Source organism: Nasonia vitripennis (assembly GCF_009193385.2).
Source record: "Nasonia vitripennis strain AsymCx chromosome 1 unlocalized genomic scaffold, Nvit_psr_1.1 chr1_random0002, whole genome shotgun sequence".
In the NCBI taxonomy this organism is placed as follows: domain Eukaryota; kingdom Metazoa; phylum Arthropoda; class Insecta; order Hymenoptera; family Pteromalidae; genus Nasonia; species Nasonia vitripennis.
In genome coordinates, this window is record NW_022279588.1 from 5,361,710 (window position 1) to 5,383,956 (window position 22,247).

Sequence of the window (22,247 nt, forward strand, 5' to 3'; positions counted from 1 at the left end):
ATATCAACGTTGGACCTAAGCAGCATGTATCATTAAATATCGTTGAAACCGGAGGCGTGACCTCTGACGGCTTTTACAGTTCCTGACCTGAGGCTATTGCAATTTACACGTATGCTATTCGGTTGAGTCCACGCTGGAGTGACTTTCGAGCGAATGATCGATGAAGTGATGAACCCAAAACTCCAGCCATATGCATAGTTGTACCTCGATGATATCATCATCGCGATGAAGACGTTTGAGGAACTATGAACGCTTAAGTACTTAGAAAAGGTACTCAAGCGAGTAACTGCGGTTGGGTTGACGATTAACCGAAACAAGAGTATCTTATGCCGTAAGGAAGTAAAATACTTCGGCATCCTGGTTAGTTATAATGGTTTTTTGACAGACCCAGATGTATTTCATTAGGTCTGAGGGGGCATGTTTGAGGTACATTCTAAGCCCGGGTATTTATTATAATGGAAAACAAATTTGTTTCAATATAAACAATATAGCTGATAATCGATATGTAGTTCCATACAATCCGTATTTATTGTTGAAATTTAATTGTGATATTAATGTTAAAGTATAATCAACTATTCAATGTGTCAAATATTAAATTAAATATTGTTATAAGAGGCTTGATTGTGCATTTATAAAAAATGGTAAAGGTAATAATGAAAACGAATGTGAATAAGAAAATTTCAACAACGATGAAATAAAACAATAGTAGTAAGAAGGGCCATATAGCGAGACAGGCGTTATTGATTTTCCCCCTCCCCTCGGCTTCGGGGCCTAGGCCGGTATAGCGTACATCCCCTCTATCTCGTTATCTCCATCTCGGTCTGGGGGTCTGTTATGATGTAGGGCATTTATGATTTTTCGAGGAGCAGATAAGGTGTACCTGTTGCTAAGTGGACATTAAATAATGCAACAGATATGTCCTTATTTGAGGCTGACATGATGTAGAAGCGCTATATTTGCGCTCTCCACTTTCATGTGTGTGCGTTTGTTCTATACGTATGGATGTTTTTGTGGCCCTGAAAAGGGCCGATGGTTTCTATGAAATATAAATTATAATTTTTTATAACGCTTTTTTTCGGGTATAGATCCGGTATTTGTAGAGTATTTTTCTGTAATTGATTTGAAGGCGTTTTTTTCTTCCTTCTTTTGGTTTTTCTTATCATCGATGAGTGGCTTATAGCCGGTCTTTTTTGTGATGTGCTCCTGACCCATCGTGGTTGCCTAGTCGTCTCCAAGTGAGACGCGACGCTTATCGGGCGCTATTTATAGCGCTAAAATAATAGTTGGAAAGAGAGGGAAAAACGTTACGATCTCCAGATAGGTAAACATTTATTGTCAAAGACGATTCTCTCGTTTAAATTATCTGTTCTGTTGGTTCTACGAAATGTTTCTAGTTTAGTGTGTCGTTTTTTATAACACTCTCTATAACAGTCTTTTTTTACCCCACTGTCATTCGAGCGCGCTAACGCTAATTTTCCTGCGCATACACTCATCTTGCGCATTGGCTGATTGCCGAATAAGAAGCTTTAATAATTGTTGCGGTATAAATAAGGAAAGATGTGATAGTGAATAATAATAAAATGTTTTTTTTTAATGTATTAAAAGTTTATTCAGGAAAGTATATACATGGTGTACGCAAGAGGTTAAATTTTTAGGCAAATTTTACATAATTTAGTACATCTTTTGCGATGAACGGTAAACCGGACACGAGGATTTCGGATAATACAATTCTCAAATATTGCTCTTTAAAATTGTCGTTGTTATCATCGACCCTGTTATCCAGTACAAAGCCTTCTATAGCGATGTTATGTCTCGAATAAAACTGTTCAAATTCCTTGAAATCTGTCAAAATGTTCTTAATTTTTTGTGGTTCTTCGGCTTCCAGAGCAGTCCTCAAATATTCGAGAACATAGTCGTAGGTACGGTTTACCTTACCGACTAGAGTTTTCAAAGCATCCAAACGTTGATCGACTAGTGAACTATGTAGACAGAGTAATTTTTTTACAAACCGGCTGAGCGATTTCTCGTTCTTCGTCTTCTTCGCTTGGCTGTGTGTTTTTAGGCCTTTCGTCGATTGTGATTGACTTGATGCCGTACGCGGTTGAAAAGTTTAAGTCGTGATTTGTAAGATAAATCTTTCATCAGAGAAAAGTATAACGGACGACATCCGTCTGTTTAGAAAAGAAAAATTCGTTACTGATTAATAAAGGAATACATGTGCGTAGGTAGAATGAGAACACATTTATATTACGTTTAATATTTTTCTTTATTCAAGATTACAAATACATCAAACACATCTTAATCTAGAGGTACACGCTTGATTACATGGTCCTGAGCCTAGAGAACGCTCATCGGCAAATGTAGATGCTCGCTTACATTTTTTATATTTAAGTTTATTGCGAATCTTTTTATAAAATTTGACGACAAGGGTATCGTTTTGCCCAGTGTCTTGTGAGAATAAGCGGCAAAATGTCCCGAGTCTCGTACTGCAACACATGTGATATAAAAACATAATAGTGTGTTGTTCGCAGCAAATCGAGTCGATGCTTTGAAGAGTTTTGGTATTCGAGTGAAAATATTTACAGTTCTTACGTAGGCGTTCTCTATGATGTCTTGATACCGGTGGCAGGTCATAACTGTCGAAATATGTGCCCAATCTATTTTTGTCAATGTAAATATCTACCCAGTGTGTTCCTGGTTTAGTGTGATCATCGGTGTTACACACTATTGCTGCTGGCGTCATCGGCACCCGCGGTATCCGATCTGCAGCGTAAACCCCGATTGTCCGGGCTTTTAAGCCTTCTAGGGCTCTCATAATCTCGGCCGTATTCATTTTCTATTGTAGATGAATCGGTCTCGTTACTCGCGTATTCGTCGTCGTCGCTGCCGCAGGTGTCTTCGTCGCTGTCGATTTTGTCCACCACGTCCCTTCCTCGAAATTGCACAGTGTTACCTCTTCGAGACCACATAGGCTTTTGAATAGCTTGATAAAACACATCGGTGCCAGTCTCTTGTATTTTTTCGAATATTTCACTGGGCACGTGTGAATGGATCCACTTTTGTAGTATGTGTGCTCTCCAGAGTGCACAGTACGATCTTTTATAGGTGTCTGCCTGACAGCCATGGTAGCTGCAGACCTGCGGGCATTTAAAGCGTCTCTGCAGTTCGCCGAATCCAGCTGTCGTGTAATCATCGACATTCTCGACGTTGCGCGTCGTTATAGATTGGACATATCGTGCTTTCTCAAGGCCCTTGACGTATATTCTTTTAGCCGTTCTAGCAAGGTTATACAGGTGATAGTGTAATTTTCGTAGTGTTATATCGCCCTCAAACCAGTGTATGCCAAAATGTCGCGCCGCTGCATAGTCGTTGGCGATTCTCAAGGAGCAGGGTAACTCGGTAAATTCGTGCGGTGGTAAAATCACCCAATGAGAAATGACGTGTCCTTGCAGAGAAACTACAGCCACTTCTTTGTGCAAAAACTTGTCTTCTTTGTCCCTGAAGACCTGAAGTTCTATCACGTAATCGTAATCCATGGTGAATATATCGGGTGCTGCTGCTGCCGACGTCGATCAACTGAGTCGACGATATACAGCGTCAGAACTCTTATACCTTTTTTTTCTCTCTCCCACCACCCAGCCACTGTAGGAATTAAAGTCCATTATAATTTATCTATTCGAGTCAATTTTGAGCACGTTGTCAAACTCGTAAATAATGCAGTTTAGCGTTTCCGTTAGAGCTTCGGCGAAACGAACCTCAACGCGTAGAGACCCCGAGCGAACGAGATTCCAATGGTTGGTAAAATGCGCTGACAAATCCGTTGTCAGATAGAAAGCAAACAGGCAAAATCCGTTGGGATAACCGTAACGATCGATATCGAGACCCTCGTTTAGGTAATGTATACCTGTGTCGGAAAAAAGCGTATGATAAGCGTCTACGTATAGCTTATGGTCACCGGTAAAGCGTGGCTGCAACGGCCTACTGGGGACTTGAACGCCGTCCACGTAGAGCGAAATAAAGTTTATGTTAAAGTGTCGAAAATTGAAAGGCTTTATTTTTAACAAAGCCCAGGATTATCCTTTTGGGTAGCTGTCCTAGTATAACGTTGTCCAGGGTGTCGCCGAGTATACCGCTGTGCAGCGTAAAGGACTTGACTTCGGCCCTTCTTAAGGGGTATTTGGCTGTTGTTTTAGCAAGAGCATTCGCGTGCGCTAGTAAAATACCCGGGCTTATCTTGGCACGACGCACGATCAGTGTGGCTTTCTTGATGTGCACCGAAAATTTTCCGTTGTCGGACCAGTCGTTGAGACAAAAGGTGTCTTTGCTACGGACCAATCTTACTCTCACGTCTACACCGTTGATCAGGAATTTCGGTTGATTAAAAACGTCACAATACAAATGTCTGTTAATGAGACATTGATTCGCACCATCAGCATTACGATCTAAATTTGGCGCGGCATCCATGGCATCGGCGGTATCGATGCTCCACAAAGCAGACGTGAGATGAGCGCGCATAGCAGGTGCCACATAATTTAGCAGCGTTTCTACACGGTATGTAGGCTCTATATGGATACGCATTGTTTGGCGGTGGAACTAACTTTTGATTGAAAAATATGTCAATCTGATCAAATATTGAGTGTATAAAGTTATTCACAGGGCCAACTTTGAGATTTTCGCTGGGTGTATCACTAGCTGGTAGTATTTGAACGGTCAGGTGCAACATGGTGTGCGCGAGATCGGTGTAGTGATCGGTTGAACTTGGAATTAAAAATTCCAAGGGTGAGTCACCATCGTCGCTGAGCGACGAAATGGGTTTGTAGTAGAGATAAGCGCTACTTTCGATGGATGTTTGAGTGAGAGGAAGAGTAACGAGATCTAGCTCGCTCTTCTTTCCCTCGCCGCTGCACGCGTGTAGATACGCCATTGTTATTAATTTTGAGGACCGAAAATATCTGTGACACTTCTGATCCGCCTCTTTCTCTTCTTTTTGCGCTGTATTTTCTTGCTGAACATTACAGAATGGTGTAATAGGTCATGATGGATCTCATTAAACGACTTATACTATTCGTACTATACCACCAACATGGTGTTTCTCCACACCTTTAAGTATTGGCGACAGTACGTTTTATGGCTGAAGGAAGCTACCAAAAGGGTTTGGGACAAAATTTTAATCATCATGGGTCAGAGTAGTATCTCTTATTGTTAGTACCTGCATGTTGTAATCCTAGTAACAATTAGATGATCCGAGCGATTCATTAGGTTTCTAATCACTAGGGAGGAAATACAAATTCTTTTGGATAGGTAAGTACAAATTTATTCATTCATTTATAAAATATATGATATAATATATTACAAAAGTGATTTGTTATATTTTTACAGTTTTAAGTTACATTTGGGATTACCAGGAATGATTTCACTCTTTTATCGTACCCTCATTGGTGTACACAAGCCTTTCGAACGCAAATAAACATTTTTAGATCATAATCAGAACCATTTAATGAATGTGCAAGTGGTAAGGAAATGTTTGTAATATTAATAATAGTAAATAATAATAACATTTGCCTATAAACACTTAAATTTTTATTTTTATAATGGTTATTTTTCATAGTTGGTTGACCCTTATAATATTTAAAATTTACAAATATGCAAAAGGTCTACTCACGATGCTTTTGTATTAAGAAACTTTTACAAGATAAAATGTTGACAACTATAAGTTATGTATCTATTGTTACCCATCTGTATCTCAGTATTATAATTATAATAACTCCAAAAAGTTACGAAATCCTAAAAGAAATTGTCCAATATCCAGCTTACAAAAGTTTGTCTGTATTTGCATTAATATACGCGAATAAATGTAGTGAAATCAATTCTAAAAATGTTAAGTGATAAAAATCCGCACATTGACAACAATTATTTCTTATTACTCCAAAAAGAATTAATCTTACTATAGCTTTGAGATGAAGCAAATAAATAAGCAAAATATAAAAAAAATCAAGCATATTCCTATTAATCAACAATGAATAATTGGAACACAAAGCGGATTTTCATCTTGAATCTGTAGTAAGAATTTTCTTGGAGTAAGAAATGATTTTTGTCGGTAAACTAGAATCTGCTAACTAGTTAAAAAAAAAAACAAAATAAGATAATTGTACTTTTCAAAATTATTATTTTAATGCTTACTTGCCGTCCCCTCAACTTATGTTCTACGTTGTGCATAGAGTAAATTATAATCATAGAATCTAAAAATAAATTATTCATTACTTAACATTCAATCCCTACATAAATATTTCTTTAAGGATTTTATAACTATTATATTAAGAGACGCCGTGCAGTAGCCGCAAAACTTAGCGGTCCTTTCACATTTCGGGCTAAAGAAGAAAAACGTGATTTTATCATTTGTGGATTATACACTCCCATATTAAAAAAATAAGCAGCCTTTTCAACAATATTTCTGTTGGAAATCATAGTTTAGCTCAGAAAACATTCCAATGAGCCAAAAAACCTTACCAACAGTAATGATAAGAATTTTTTTTCTATAATGAAAAATCTGAACACCAATATAGAAGTAAATAGTGTCACGGCCGCCGCGGCTTCGTCTGCTTCTTAAACTCGCCTTCGTGGCGCTATCGCGCGACTTAAGTTTTTCAATTTTTTGCTGCGTAGTTAAATTGAATAGAATTTTTTCCCAACACGCGCATAAAATTGGCCTTTTTTATGCCTAACAGTAGCGTAGAACGTGCGTAGGCGCGCTGCCTTGCAGGGGGGCGTTAGGATGCGAGAATAAAACCGTAGTGTGTCTGACGACGAGTTGACACTGTCCTCGTCAAAGTCGGAAAGCTCTCATACTTAGTTCTAGAGAGGTATGGGGGTTATCACCTCTAGAACGGTGGACTCACCTGCGATTGGAACAGGATCCAAAGCGCGCGGGTTTAACATACTATCATGGCTCAAAAAAATCAAAACCAAACCAAAAGGGACTTAAGGGTCGGAACTTGGAATGTTCGCAGTCTCTACAGAGCAGGCGCGTTTAGAAAACTTATAAAGGAAGTTGATAGGTACAATCTAGATTTGGTAGCAATACAGAAATCGCGGTGGCCAGATGGCGGAGTACTAGCATCGGGTAACCTCACGTACCTGTATGGGGCCGGGAGTGGGGGATCCCTAGGCACCGGATTTCTTGTAAGCAAAAGCATCATACATTCGGTTAAAAGTTTCGACACAAGAATAGGCGATTTCAATGCTAAAATAGGTAGGGAGAAAATGTTTAGGCCCACTGTAGGGAAGGAAAGCTTGCACGAAGCCAGAAACGATAACGGTATTAGGGTCATAAATTTCGCGGCAGCAAAAGACCTTATAATCAAAACTATTTGTTTTAAGCACAAGGAAATACACAAAGCAACGTGGACGTCGCCGGACGGGGCCACATAAAACCAAATTAAACATTTTCTCATTGAAAAAAGACGTCATACTAACCTTCTCGACGTAAGGGCTTATAGAGGGGCAGATAGCGACTCGGACCACTTCCTAGTAGTAGCCGAATTAAGAGCTAGATTAGTAGCGAATCAAAATAGTAAGCGAACAAACAAGGTAGAAAGCTTCGATATTGATTTATTAATTATTTTGTTTTAATTACTTAACATCCTTTTCCTCTATATCGTCGCTCCGTACGAAGACTAGCACAGTTCAAATTTTCAAACGAAAACTAGCACAACTCATGATTTGCCGTCGCCGGAGGGGAATGACGAACCACATAGCTTATGGGGGGATATCAAAAAACGGCAAAAGAGGCCGAAAACAAAGTACTGGGTAAAAAGAAAAAGCCAAAGAGCAAACCATGGTTTGACGGAGAGTGCGAACTCTGGTTTGAAATGCGCAAAAAGGCTAAATTAGATAGCTTACACAATAGAAGCGCTAGGACCGTAGAAGAGTATTCTAACGTAAGAAAACAGGCGGGTGCAATCTACAGAAATAAAAAGCGGGAGTATCAAAAGAATCTTATCAGGAGAATAGAAACTAACAGTAAGGAAAATAACCCCCGCGAAATGTACAGAGGGATCAACGCCATCAGAAAGGGTTTTAGGAGTAGAGCGCAATTTATGAAGGACGAAAACGGGGACCTCGTAACAAATGACAACGAATTACTGTCGCTGTGGGAAAACTATTTCGATAAATTATTAAACGTGCACGAAAATAGCGAAGAATTAGGGGACGAAATTCACACTGCCGAACTCCACGTGTAGGAACCGAGCTAACAAGAAGTAGAGGCCGCGATTAAAAAACAACAAAACAGCGAGAAATTACTCTATACCAGCTGAGTTACTCAAATATGGGGGCGTCGAGCTTACTTTTAAAATCTATAAACTAGTATGTGCCATCTGGAAAATGAAACAATACCCGAAAATTGGAAAGAATCTATCATTATACTGATTTTTAGAAAGGGGGATAAGACAGACTGCAACAACTATAGGGGTATCTCACTTTTAGCAACGTGCTACAAAGTTCTGGCAAACGTAATACAAGCTAGACTCACAACATTCGCGGAAGATATAGTAGGAGATTATCAGTGCGGATTTCGGCGCAACAGATCGACGAGCGATCAAATGTTTACCATAAGACAGTTGTTAGAGAAAAAGTGGGAATTTTTCGAAATCATACACCAACTATTCATAGATTTTAAAAAAGCGTACGATTTTATTAAGCGAAGCAAAATGTATCAAATTCTAGTACTTCTCGGTGTACCAAAAAAAGATTGATTCAAATATCTCTGAACGGAAGCACGGGAAAGGTCCGAGTAAGCGGTAATGTATCAGAACCCTTCACGATACGCGATGGTTTAAAACAAGGGAATGAGCTCTCTACGGTGCTGTTCAACTTAACGTTAGAGTATGTCGTTAGAGTTCCAAATACCGTTTAAAAAAAAAAATAAATAAATAAATAAAAAATACATAATATAATAAGTTTAGCTGATAAAACAACTAATTGTATTCATTATTTTAAAAGAATCATACTGATAAATGTGGATAACAATGGCATTGTATATTTATCTAATCAAAAAAGCAAAATAGTACATTGTACAATAAGGGGCGAAAATGGGCTTTTCCAAGCGAGGATGATGTTTGAGCACGAGTGGTAGTCGAGGGCGCCGTAGGGCGCCCTAGGGGCGAAAACGACCTCTTTCGCTCCTCTCGATTTCTGATTCTCAAATTATTTTAGGCTCGTTCTACCTTATAGGGAGCGAAAATGGATTAACTTATACATGTATTATGACCAGGGACTCTTGCTCTACATTTTGTCTGACGCTCGGAAAACCCTATTTTTGGTCCACTTTATAGGCGACGAAAATGGTCTTTTTTATGCACGTGTAATAAAAAAAAACTTTTTTAAACGAAATATTGATTGAAACAGTATAGTATTTTATAATATCTTATTGATAATATATATATATATATATATATATATATATATATTCTTTCTTATTTTTTTAGCATATATTTTCGAAATTCAATGGGCACTCTTTAAATTTTTCAATTCTGGAAATAACGGACACCCTATTATGTACATATTTATGTATAAGAAAGTCTTCAACATTATTTACATTTTAAAATTGATACTTTTCCAAATTTTTAATTATGAATTATTAATTGATTAATTTCCGATTTACCTCTTAGAAGTACTTCAGCAAATATACATCATTCTGGTCATTTTTTTTATATTTTCGGCTCATCGCTGGTTATTTTCGGTCATTTCCGGGTCATTTTGTAATTTTTCCGATTACTTCCGGATAACTTTCGGTTCACTTCCGGTCATTTTTCGGTTGACTTCCAGTCTACTTCCGGTCTACTTCCGGTCTACTTCCGGTCAACTTTAGGTTTTATTTGACCCCTAAGGAGGGGTTGTGTTGAGGATGAAGTGAACTTATAACGGAAGACTACCCAAAAAAAAACTTTGGTTTTCTGAAGCTTAATTCTATACTCAGATGGTAGTGTAATATTAAAACATGTTTCTTCAGTTATATCTAATGGAAATTTAAAAGCCTAATGCGATATTTTACTATCGATTAATAAATTTCCCGCTACACCTATCCATGAAACTGGTAAAACTGAAATATTTAATTGCTTAAAATATGAAATTAAAGAATTTAATAATAAACTTTTCCACTTTCTCCTGGACCATCGATAAAGAAACATTTATTATAATTATCTCCTATTCAATCCCCTCTATAAAAAGAGATGGCCTATGTTTTGAAGCATTTGTTGTGAAGCATTTAATACGTTATTCTGATTGGTTGCCATGGTTTATTAGTTATGAAGCGATATCTGTATTACATGGCGCCAAAATTTAGAATGTAATTTCAATTATAACAATAAAATCATTATTTTCAAATCATTCTGAATCAGAAATTTGAATTTAGCATTTTCAGCGGCTTTACTTTTTCCCTATCACTTTTTTAAGAATGGATTGTAAAATTTTAAGTGAAGTTTTAGAGGCCAAGTATCGAACTGGGCAACAAAACTAAGCGCGCGTAGCGCGCTGGACTTTACTAGTAGTAATATAAATTTTAAGTTGTTTTTTAGATAATAGAGTGACAACGTGAGATATCATATACTGATACATACTGATCCATTAACTGTTCCGTAACAGTCATGTCTTTATATTTCTTATTTTCTTTGATGTCCAAATAATCGATAACATTAGGTAAATTAAAATCATTTAAAGTATGACCATTGTTTGTTAAAATTTCATTTATAATTATTAATGCAGAATTTTCGCCAATTTCTTTTGGTTATGATGGATGATGATTTTTATATTTATCAAATAATCCCTGGCACATTATGAAATATACAAATGTAAGCAAAAAGATTACAAAAAGCATTTGGAAATTTAAATTGTGAACTTTCATGTGGAAATGTATCCAATTCTTCATCAGTTTTCATTAATCGTCTAGCAACTGCTGCTTCCATGAAAGACGAATATGTAATATTATCAACTATTCCTATATCTTCAAAAGATTTAGCTCCTTTTACATGTAATAATAGTAATATTAAATATAAACTTTCTCGATCTTTTGGATTAACGGAATACATTCTTGCAAAAACTGTGGTTTGTAAAACCTTTTTCTTGCAGTCCATTCTTTCTTAATTTCATTAAATACATAATTGTATTAAATATTTGTGTATAGATATTGTTTTACATTTGGATCAATTTGATTATGTATAAACTATGCAGTTTATGTTGTATTTAAATTTTTTTTAATCAATTAATCTTCACATCCTTGTTTAAAAAATACATATATATTTATTAATGAGATGAACTGCTTATCCGTATACAACGTGGAATAATTCATGCATTGGATATCATAATCGTAAATGTCATTTCCTTTTCAACGTTATTATCAAAACTAGAAGTAACATTGTGAAGACCGTACCTAATATAGGGACGGGCTGCGCGAATATACGAATAATTATATACGCGGACTGAAAGATTTAAGTATGTCCCGCGCTGATCGTCTACCCGGACGCGTGTTTGTGCGCGGACGGTATTCTGTCACCGCTGCCTGCTAAAGCGGACAGGTTCTTTTCGCGCGGACTTTGTTGGTATCCCATCAGTATTGTCACGCTGTAGTATCGCGGACTAGGAAATGTCCACGATTATGTTGCTTGACCTTACCTTGTGTGGTTTATGGTGTTGTCAGCAAGCGTTTTTACTTCTTCTGTTCTCGTCTCAATAGTTTTAGGTTATTTTATGGATATTATTGATTATTAATACTAATTATACACTGATTAATTGTTATGGTTTTTGTTTTATTGGAGACAACCTGGAACTCAGCAGATGTTACAGTTTTGTATAATTTAGTTATTATAGTATCGATGTTATTACGTTGTGCGGTGGTTTATTTATAATTACTTTTGACGCTTGTACAATTAAACTTAACTTACGATATATTTATATATTCGTTTTTTTTGTGACCTAGAAACTGTATAGTCCTTCGTGACACGTCAGATACTGATTGGCCTTAACTCTACACGATTACTCGTGGAACGTTTTACTTTCTTATCTAAGCTGTGTTACTATATCTCACACACAGAGTTTGAGTGGTTTGCACGCACTCAATAAGCGATACTGAGAAATAGCACTCGTACTTGCTGACCGGGTACAGCCACACGACAACAGGTTACTTTTATAAAAGGCGCTCCGTGGATCGTTTCCTGGCTTTTTAAAGCCTCGGTGACCATTCAAGGAGTTGTAAAATTAAATGAAACGCCGCAACGATCGACTAATCAACATCTGCCGTGCAAGGATGATATACAAAAGTAAGTCAGTAATACGCGCATGAGAAGTGCTGACTCGTAGGTCAAAGCACTCATTTTTTTAAGCCATAATTTTTTATAAGAATATACTATTTTTTGTTCTTGATATATTGTCTTTATTACATTCTAACATAGTTTTATGTGTTTGTTTAATCAGACATTTTGGTAATTTCTCAATTTTTACTATTGGACATAGTCTCAATTTTTCGCAACTTTCAGTTACATTACATTGTTTAAAATATTGTTTTTTAATTTTGAAAATAATTAAATCAATATTATTTTGTTTTAAATTTCGTTTATCATTTTCAGCGAATTTAACTGTACCTGTGGATTCTTTATCTAAAATTTTAATATTTTAAAAATTTACTTTGTTTTCTTTTCCATTATCATTCATTTCACGCTTTAAAATTTTTCTTTCAATTTTGTCATAATTATCATGATATTTTAATTAAAATTGATTTAATTTTGGTTTCTTCTATTGTAAATTTTTTAAATTTTATTTTAGCATCATGTTCAATTTTGTTTGTATCCATAATTAAATTTGAATTATGCAATGTTTGATTATTTGAATCATGTCTTATGTTTTCATTATTATATACGTCCATTGTTTCTATAAATTTTGGTTGCATTATTTTTTTTGTACAATATGGTATATCATTTTCTAAAGTTCCATCATCCAAATTTATTATTTCATCGTTTGAAGTATTTTAAAATGTATCCTTTATAAATTTTCTCTTTTTATTCTGATTTTTGAAACGATTTAATAATGTTTGCTGTTATTTTATAAGTTTTTCTGTGTATAAAATTTTAAGACGTTCAAAATTAATGTAGAATAATATTTTTTTAATGAATAAAATTTTTTTCATCAGGAATCGTATTAAATGTATCTAAATTAATTGTATCCTTAAAATGACTTTATAACAAAAAAAAAAAAGACAAATTAAATGTATCATACATCAAATATAAATGTTTTCGCATTTTGCTTGTTTCAAATTCTACACTACATGGACATATACAATTGCTACTGCAAATGTAATAGCAAATATTCCACAATCATAAAAATTTGTTTGGTTTTGAACTTGTTCAAAAGTTATTCGCAAATTATTTTTATTTAAAAATAGCCGGTTAATAACAATTTTATGATCATCATCAAGTTCTTTTTTATTTATACTATCATAAATATGAATAATATTATTATTGTAATATAGTGTAACGGGGTGAGACTTGACGTGAGAGGAGAAAATCACAAAAGGAGACGCCGGGACCAAGAATCGATCCGGCGCTCCCGAGATCTCTAGGCGCGCGTGCTACCGCTTGAGCCAACGCCGCCCTATTTCGTCACTCTCTATCCTGCCTCGATTACCGGCGGGCGAGGGACGTTGTTCCTCATTACAACCCCCCGCTAGAGTCGGATTATCGTCCCGATTTCGACTCTACCAATCCACCGAAGGATCGCCGGTAATGCAGGTACTCTTCTTCGCCGACTAGCTCTTTGACGATGTCTCCAACCTCGTACATCCCCGCACCTTTCGCATTCGTCTTCTTGACCGCATGTCGTAATCCGTAGTGCCCTGGGCTGCCGCCGCTGCAGCTGATCTACACGATCTCTCTTCCCGCCTGGGAGAGTCAGTTTTGTAGGTGGGGGTTTCTTCCTCGTTTCCTCCTCCTTCGTGGAACTCCTGGAAAACCGTGTAAATCTTCCTTATCCACGCCTGTGGGTAATTCAGTTGGGCGCCATGTAACGGGGTGAGACTTGACGAGAGAGGAGAAAATCACAAAAGGAGACACCGGGACCGAGAATCGATCCGGCGCTCCTGAGATTTATAGGCGCGCGTGCTACCGCTTGAGCCAACGCCGCCCTATTTCGTCACTTTCTATCCTGCCTCGATTACCGGCGTGGCGAGGGACGTTGTTCCTCGTTACAATAGACATATTTAATGACTATTACTGTTATTCCTCAAAAAGATATTCATTATTTCTGTTAATATACTAAATATTAGATAATCTTTGAAAATTTATAGTAAATTGCATGTTAAAACGTGTATTAATTTTTAAAATATTATTAAATTCTATTGTATGATTATTGTTCAACAGGCTATTTTCGTTAGAATAATTTCCAACTCCATTTAAAATTAGTAAATCTTCAGTATTCAAAACCAAGATAAATTTAAAAAAAAACAATATTTGATATATAAAACTTTATTAAAATAAATTAAACAAAATCTGTAAATTTTATAATACTATATGATTATATTTTTACTATATGTATTTACATAAAAAAATAAATACTATTTCTATAACTTTACTTTAATTAATTACTGCTTTATTATTTCAAAAACATACATTTACTAAACATTATTTCTTATTTATATACGTGATATCAATACAATATAATTATAATTTTTAAAATAAATGTTTATAAAATAAAAAAATTAAATTACCATGGAACTAAATCCTTCTACTTATTAAATTTAACAGAATTATTGTTAGATTTGGAATCTGATTTTCATTTTGTAAATAAAGGTTTTGGTGAACTCAGATAGATTAAATCTTCTTAAAATTTAATCGATTTCTCTTGTAATTTTTCATATAGTCTTATCTGTTGTAAGAATGTTTGAATACATGTGTATCACATATACTGATATACATGTGTATATATATTATGTATGGATGTGTGTGTAAGGCTATTATATAAGCGCCAGTCAGTATGATAGTAAGTTAGTCGTCGTTCGCACCTGACTAGCGTTAGTCGCAATATTAAAAGGAGTATCTGTAATTAATGTGTGCTTATTATTCTCTCCCTTTTTACCCTACGTCCTCGGTTATCTGCTGCTACATTATCGTTTCATATCAATCTTATCGTGTTCGAGAATTTTTGATTTACTGGCCCTGCACGCATAACCGCTGCTTACAGAAAAGTCCGTCGGTCCAAATGTTGGTTTTGGTGAGATATGACATATATGTTGCCAGCAGAGCGTAGGTGCGCTTTACTCAAAAGTTATAGAAGAGTTGTAGTATTGCCCCGTGTTCAAGTTCGCTCCCCTCTCCCCTATACCTAAAAAACACCCATACACCACCACAATAATTTCAGAAATGTATAATTACTATGTACTTTTGTAAATTATTTCTTTAATTATATTAATTCAAAATACCATTTTTAGTATGATAACCCTGGTAGCAGCGTTCCCGAGAAAGTACCTGAAAGCTACCGAGATTTTCAAATCTAGCAGGTTTCTAGAGTAGAATCTACATGAAAACCCCGATAAATCAGACATGATTTCTGGAAGAAATCTCGGTAGAATTTTTTCTCCACTATGATTTGTTCATATAACTTTACTTTTCACACCAATGATCCTGCTCTGCATTGACATTGTTTGAAAATATTCATAAATTGAAGAATATATGTATATTATATATGGTGAGTCATTTTAATCTTTAATCTCAATTATCTCGTTGGCAAAGCATGCCAGCGAAAAAAGTTTCGGATAAAAGTTTTAGGATTTTTCCCTGGCTATCTGATGATGACCTTGACAATGTCATTAAGCGTGACCTTCAAGGTCATTTGAAGGTCAAGTCGATTTTTTCAAATAGAAACCCCTACTTTTGGCACCAGAAATGGAAAGAGCGGGAAATTTTACGTTTGAATATGACCTAGCCTTGAACTTCAATTCAATGGTCAAGGTCATTGGTCATGCCGATAACAGTACAACTGGTTAGCTGAACTCGAATGCATTCAAGGAGAAAATGTTACCTACAAAAGTTTCAGTTTTCTCCCCGGCTGACGAATGGTCATCTTGACCCTGTCGTTAAACAGGATCTTCCAGGGCATTTCAAGGTCAAGTTGATTTTTTGAAATGAAAACCCCTACTTTTAGCCCCATAAATGAAAAGAGAGTGACATGCGTTCAAAAATGAAAAAATTTTCAATATTTCCAGAAATTTTCAATATTTTCTAAAATTTTCGTAATTTTTTCAGTTTTCAAAAATTTTCAAAGTCACTCCATTATTTTGTATTAGTGTCAATTTTCAAAATTCTTGATGTAGTTAAGTCATTCCATTATTTTGTATTAGTGTCAATTTTTGAGAGTGAACTACTCTTAACAGTTATGTAGATAGCAAATTAGTGCAGAAAAGCTTAATCGTGTTTTTTTACTTCTTGTAAATCGATAATTATTATTGAAAAAAATCTGTTTCCCTGTTTACTGGTCTGTAACAAATTATTTTGATTTTGATCATGGCTGATTATGGTCCCAACGAAATCGTTGATATGATCATGATTTTGGGAGAAAGTCGAAATAATTATGCAGCAGCTGCCAGACTTTATGCTGAACGCTATCCCAATAGGAGACACCCAAGTAATGTTACTATTCAAACCTTAACTCAGAAAGCTCGAAATGGAGCTTTTGTTCGTCAATGCCGTCGTCATGAATACGACGAAAACGATCCTCCTGTTATTACCATTCTAGCGATTATTCATCTTGATCCTCACATTAGTACTCGACAAATAGAAAGAGAAATAGGTATACCTCAATCAACAGCATCCCGAATATTGAGAGCGAGAAGATATCATCCTTATCACATAACATTAACACAACAGTTAACTCCAAATGATATGATTTTGCGAGTACGTTTTTGTCGATGGGCAATACGAATGATTCAACAAGATCAAGACTTTTTCAGGCACGTTCTTTTTTCAGATGAATCAACATTCAGAAACACTGGAGAATTGAATAGACATAATTGCCATTATTGGTCAGATGAAAATCCTCATTGGTTCAGGCCCATAGACAATCAACACCGCTGGACAGTTATGGTCTGGTGTGGAACAATCAATGGCTATTTGATTGGTCCTTATTTCTTTGAAGAGAACGTGAATGGGGTAAACTTTTTGAGATTACTTCGAGACATTTTACCTGAATTACTAGAAAATGTAGACCTAGCCACAAGGCTAAGAATGTGGATCCAATTAGATGGAGCACCACCACATTATGCACGCATTGTTCGTGATTATTTAAACACCCGCTACAATGGTAGGTGGATTGGGCGAGGTGGCCCAGTTGCCTGGCCCCCTCGTTCACCTGATTTAACCCCTCCCGATTTTTACTTATGGGGATATCTTAAAAATGATGTTTATGCTCAACGGCCAACAACGCGAGATAATATGATCGAACGCATTCGTACAGCTTGTGCAGCAATCCCTCGAGATGTTCTACTTAGAACCATAAGACAATTCAGAGCTCGACTTGATCTTTGCATCCAACAAAACGGCGGTAATTTCGAACAATTAATCAATGGTTAAGTCCAGTTAACATTCCATAAAAATACCAAAAAAATAACAAAAAGGGAAAAAACAAAAAAAAAATAAAACAAAAAATGGGATGCTAAATCCTTTTGACAACCTTCTCGATGGTGCATCCTGGGTTCGGCTGATGTCAAAGGTAATTTCCGCACAAACGATGATTTGTTTCCAAAATCACATGTTCGAACGTAAAATTTCCCGCTCTTTCCATTTCTGGTGCCAAAAGTAGGGGTTTCTATTTGAAAAAATCGATTTGACCTTCAAATGACCTTGAAGGTCATGCTCAATGACATTATCAAGGTCATCATCAGATAGCCAGGGAAAAATCCTAAAACTTTTTTTGCTGGCATGCTTTGCCAACGAGATAATTGAGATTAAAGATTAAAATGACTCACCCTATATATTTATATATACCCTATAAATTCATCTACAATGTTTTTTGAAGGGGAAACATGATTTTTAAGGTGCACATTAATAGTGTGAAAACCTAACCCTACACATGCATGCTCTCGCTCTCTCATACATGACAGTATGTACAGCATTGTGTACTGACAGACTTTGTATTATTTAAGTACAATTACTGTGTAAAAAATGTCATCGATGCACTCAAAGTCTCCAATGATGAGGTTTGCACAGGTATTTCAATCTCATCAGTATGCGAGCCAGTTACTCTCAACCACCAAATCTCTCATAATCATGGTAAATCCATGATATTAAAGGTGGATGTTTGTTCTTTTGCGTTAAGACTTGTTCAATTATTTAGAAACAGACTGCCATATCAGTTTTTATTTAACAGTCTTGGTTTGGCTTTTCAACCTGAACCCTATGGCTTTGGCGTCAAAAAATGCAGGTAGCTCTGTACATGAAAGTCGAATTCATATCAGCTAGAATGAATTCAACTTAATATACTGTTTCAACATGCCAATACAAATTAAGTTGCAAAATTTCAGCCCTTTAGGTATGATAGTTTTCAAGTGGGAGCAAAATCAAATTTTATTGATATCGATTACTTTTTCATAATTTTATTACTCAAAGCATGCTTGTACATACTGTCATATATATGACAGTATACATGTGTAGGGTTAGGTTTTCACTCTTAATGGGCATTTTGAAAATCATATTTTCCCTTTAAAATCATTCTAGATGAATTAATAGGCTAAATATTCATCATTCAACATTGAATGAAACTGTGAGAACTTGTTCCGGATAGAATCGCGCGAAGTAGATCGAAGATACCGAGAGCGGTGAATTAGTAGCGGGCGTTCCTCCGCGGCTGAGTCGGCATTGCATGGATCGGCAGTGCGATCCATGGCTGTCAGGCTATCCAGTTGGGGGTGGTCTGACCACCCTTAGACTGTCACCGACCTCACCAGGAGCTTGCTCAGCGTTACTGAAGGTCACCTCTGCGCGGGAGACCGACGGGTCGACCCGTGGCTGCAGGCCACGCTGACAAAGCCGTGGGAGGCGCCTTGGGTACGCACACGCGTACATTTAAAAGTAAATTCCATAATTAGTATAGTGCGAGTTCACGCGCTCGGTCATCTTCGGGCTCCTTCGGCGCTCGCCGGCGAGCGAACATTCGACGTTGCGATTTAGCGATAAGCGCGCGATCGAGCGAGAGAATGATCGACATGAGTCAGTCATCTCGTGCCCCTTGACCGAGATCTATTGTCGCGACTAATAAGCATTCGACCTTGTAACCTTCCGTTGATTCAATATAATCATTTTAAACCATTTACTCTATTTTACTCATTTATTGCACAAAACCTCGCCTTTATCCAGAACAGAACTGTAGTTCCGTCTACTATGCTATTCTGCTGTATAACAACGCAGGCAGCCTCTACAATACGCGTCATATACTTCTAGTATGCCTATCCCTGGCCTGAACCGTACGCGCATGCGCAAAAAAATGCGCAAAAAGAGAACTTCTGCTACTCAGGTTTCAGCGTAGAAACTACGCATATTTCTCGACGGATTCTGGGTTTCATTTCTACCGAGTTGCTAGGGAACGGGCCAGAACTTATCGGCCATTTGCTACCAGGGAAATGTCGCAAATATGAAATAGGGTGTCGGTAACACATATTTCTGTAATGTGTTAATTTTTTTGCAATTTAATTGCGTCTTTTTAGCGTGATCTTTTTTTTATTTTAATTTAAATGCGTTATATACTTCTTAAAAGGGTCAATATATTTAAAAAATTTTAGATTATTGGTTTAAATTTTTAAGGAGTATTTAAAAAAAAGTTGTAATATGCGAGGATAAGTAAAAGTTAACTTAAAAAGATTCGAAAAATGTTTCCTAATATTTTATCGATATATTTCATTCTGACTTAACCAAAATGTATACCTACAAAATATTTCTAATATATTTTAAGATAAGATTAATTAGGGAAATGTATTAAAACAATACTTTCATATATAGCAACGGTATGTCTCGTGCCATATTATTTGTTTCAAGCACTAGTTAAATAATCTTGTGTTTCGCGTACAGAATACAAGCCCGAAAAACCGCGTTTCGCGTAAGGAGTGTTAAAAAAATATTTTGTGATATTTGATGCTGTATTTATTGAGCCTATTAATTTGAGAAACTTTGTTTCACCGTCCTATTGTCCAAAATGTTTAAGTACAAACATAAAATAAACGATATTTTTCCAAAATAAACGATAATTCACGTAAATTGACTTTTTTAATAACTTTATTAGAAAAAAATTAAATAAGAAAAATAGAAAATCTCTGTAAAAAAATGCGTCAACAAAATGTAAAAACCGCTGCTAACTGAATTAGCACTACGCTTTCTCGAAGAATATGAAATGTAGATACTAGATAATTATAAAAAATCAAAACGAGTCAGTCATTTGACTTCAAAATTTAATCAGTTATAAGTTGAGACGCAAATAAGATTCAAAATTTCAGCTTATTATATCAATCCGTTCCAAAGTTATAATGAGGACAAAATTTAGTAAATGGATACGTACATACATACGTACATACATTTTTTTAAAACGTATTTTGCGGACTTAGGAAACTCAAAAATATCCAAATTCATCAAAATCTTTGATTTGAAAATTTGCGCCGTTACAAAGTTTTCTCTTTGAGAAATCAAAACGGACTGTTTTTCCATTATGCTACAGTAAAAAGAAAGAAAATAAGACTTAGTAGATTAAAATCCACTAATGAGTCGAAGCTGAGATATAGAGACATCTACGAACGAACACATACACACATTGTCACACACATGCATCTGTCGTACGGACATTTTACAAAAACACTACTTCTCCACTTCAATCAAAACACACTTTCTAAATGTGTTTACACAAACTCTAAAAATTACTATTACAAGGCTCCCTACTAAAAAAAGCAGATGACAATCAACTGATTATTAGTTGATAATCAGCTGATAATCTGCTGATAATCATGCCAAAACGTTAGCTGATTATCAGGTGATATCAGTTAAATATTTTTATTAAAGCTGATAGTTACAAAAATGCGTTTGTATCAAATTAAATTTTAATGATAATCAGCTGATTATCAGGTGATAATCATTAAAAAAATTTTAACCTTTAGCATATTTTTTCGAAGTTGAATTAAATTAATAAAATTTATAAAATTCACATAATGAGGGCCGATACGGTTTTATCATCCAGATGATAACACCAAAACACTGGCTGTGAGCTACAAAATTTCCATTTTATAATAATTTGATTTAAACAACAAATTTTTTAAATGTTGAAAAATAAAAATTTTGTAGCTCACAGCCAGTGTTTTAGTGTTATCATCTGGATGGTAAAACCGTATTGGGCCTCATTATGTGAATTTTATAAACTCATTTTTGTAGCTATCAGCTTTAATAAAAATATTTAGCTGATATCACCTGATAATCAGCTGACGTTTTTGCATTATTATCAGCAGATTATCAACTGATTGTCAACTAATAATCAGTTGATTGTCATCTGCTTTTTTTCAGTAGGGCTTCCTAAGGTAGGAAGCAAAATAAAAAAGCATGCATTACCTGAATGTAGTCTCTCACTTATCTTGTCTTAAATAAAGAAAATTACCCCTAAAATGTTAATAAAATATTTTGAAATATTTCTAAGAAAATGTATTATAATCTTATAATTTTACATTTCTAAAAATTGTTTTATGAATATTGTAAAATAATGCTGAATAGTATGACTTGGGAAGATTATAAAAATATATCAAAATATTTTATCAATATACATGCTGCTGACAAATAAAAAAGGTGTCTGCATAATGTTTATAAAATATTTCAAAATCTTGAAAAGAAAATGAATCAAAATCTCGCAATTTAATATTTATTCAAAATGTTTTGCTAGTCTTTTAAAATATATTTAAAAATTATTATTTTATAATGTTTTTAACATTTTTCATAATATTCTAATCCTATATATTATTGTAAAGCAAATTAAAATGTTTCAAATGAAACATTATGAAATATTTAAAAAATGTTTTTAGATACATTCCATAACGATTTATATACGCATTTCAATAAAATCTGAACGCAACATTATAAAATCTTTGAAAGAAAATATATTAAACTCTTGTAGTTGAATATTTATTCAAAATATTTTACTAGGCTTCTGAAACATGTTAAAAAATATTATTTTAAATTGTTTTCAAATAT

General features: G+C 35.3%; 2 protein-coding genes across 4 annotated transcripts in view; one reads left to right on the forward strand and one right to left on the reverse strand.

The window, feature by feature from the left end:
* The window catches only part of LOC107980542, a 530,828-nt gene that overhangs the window by 300,227 nt on the left and 208,354 nt on the right, over positions 1-22,247 (forward strand). The window lies entirely within an intron of this gene.
* LOC107981808 (uncharacterized protein F54H12.2-like) lies at positions 4,027-4,924 on the reverse strand. Its single transcript, XM_016988489.1, has 2 exons — positions 4,655-4,924; positions 4,027-4,593 (listed from the first exon to the last, which is right to left on the reverse strand). Exons 1-2 carry the CDS (start codon positions 4,922-4,924, stop codon positions 4,027-4,029), a joined length of 837 nt encoding a protein of 278 aa, XP_016843978.1.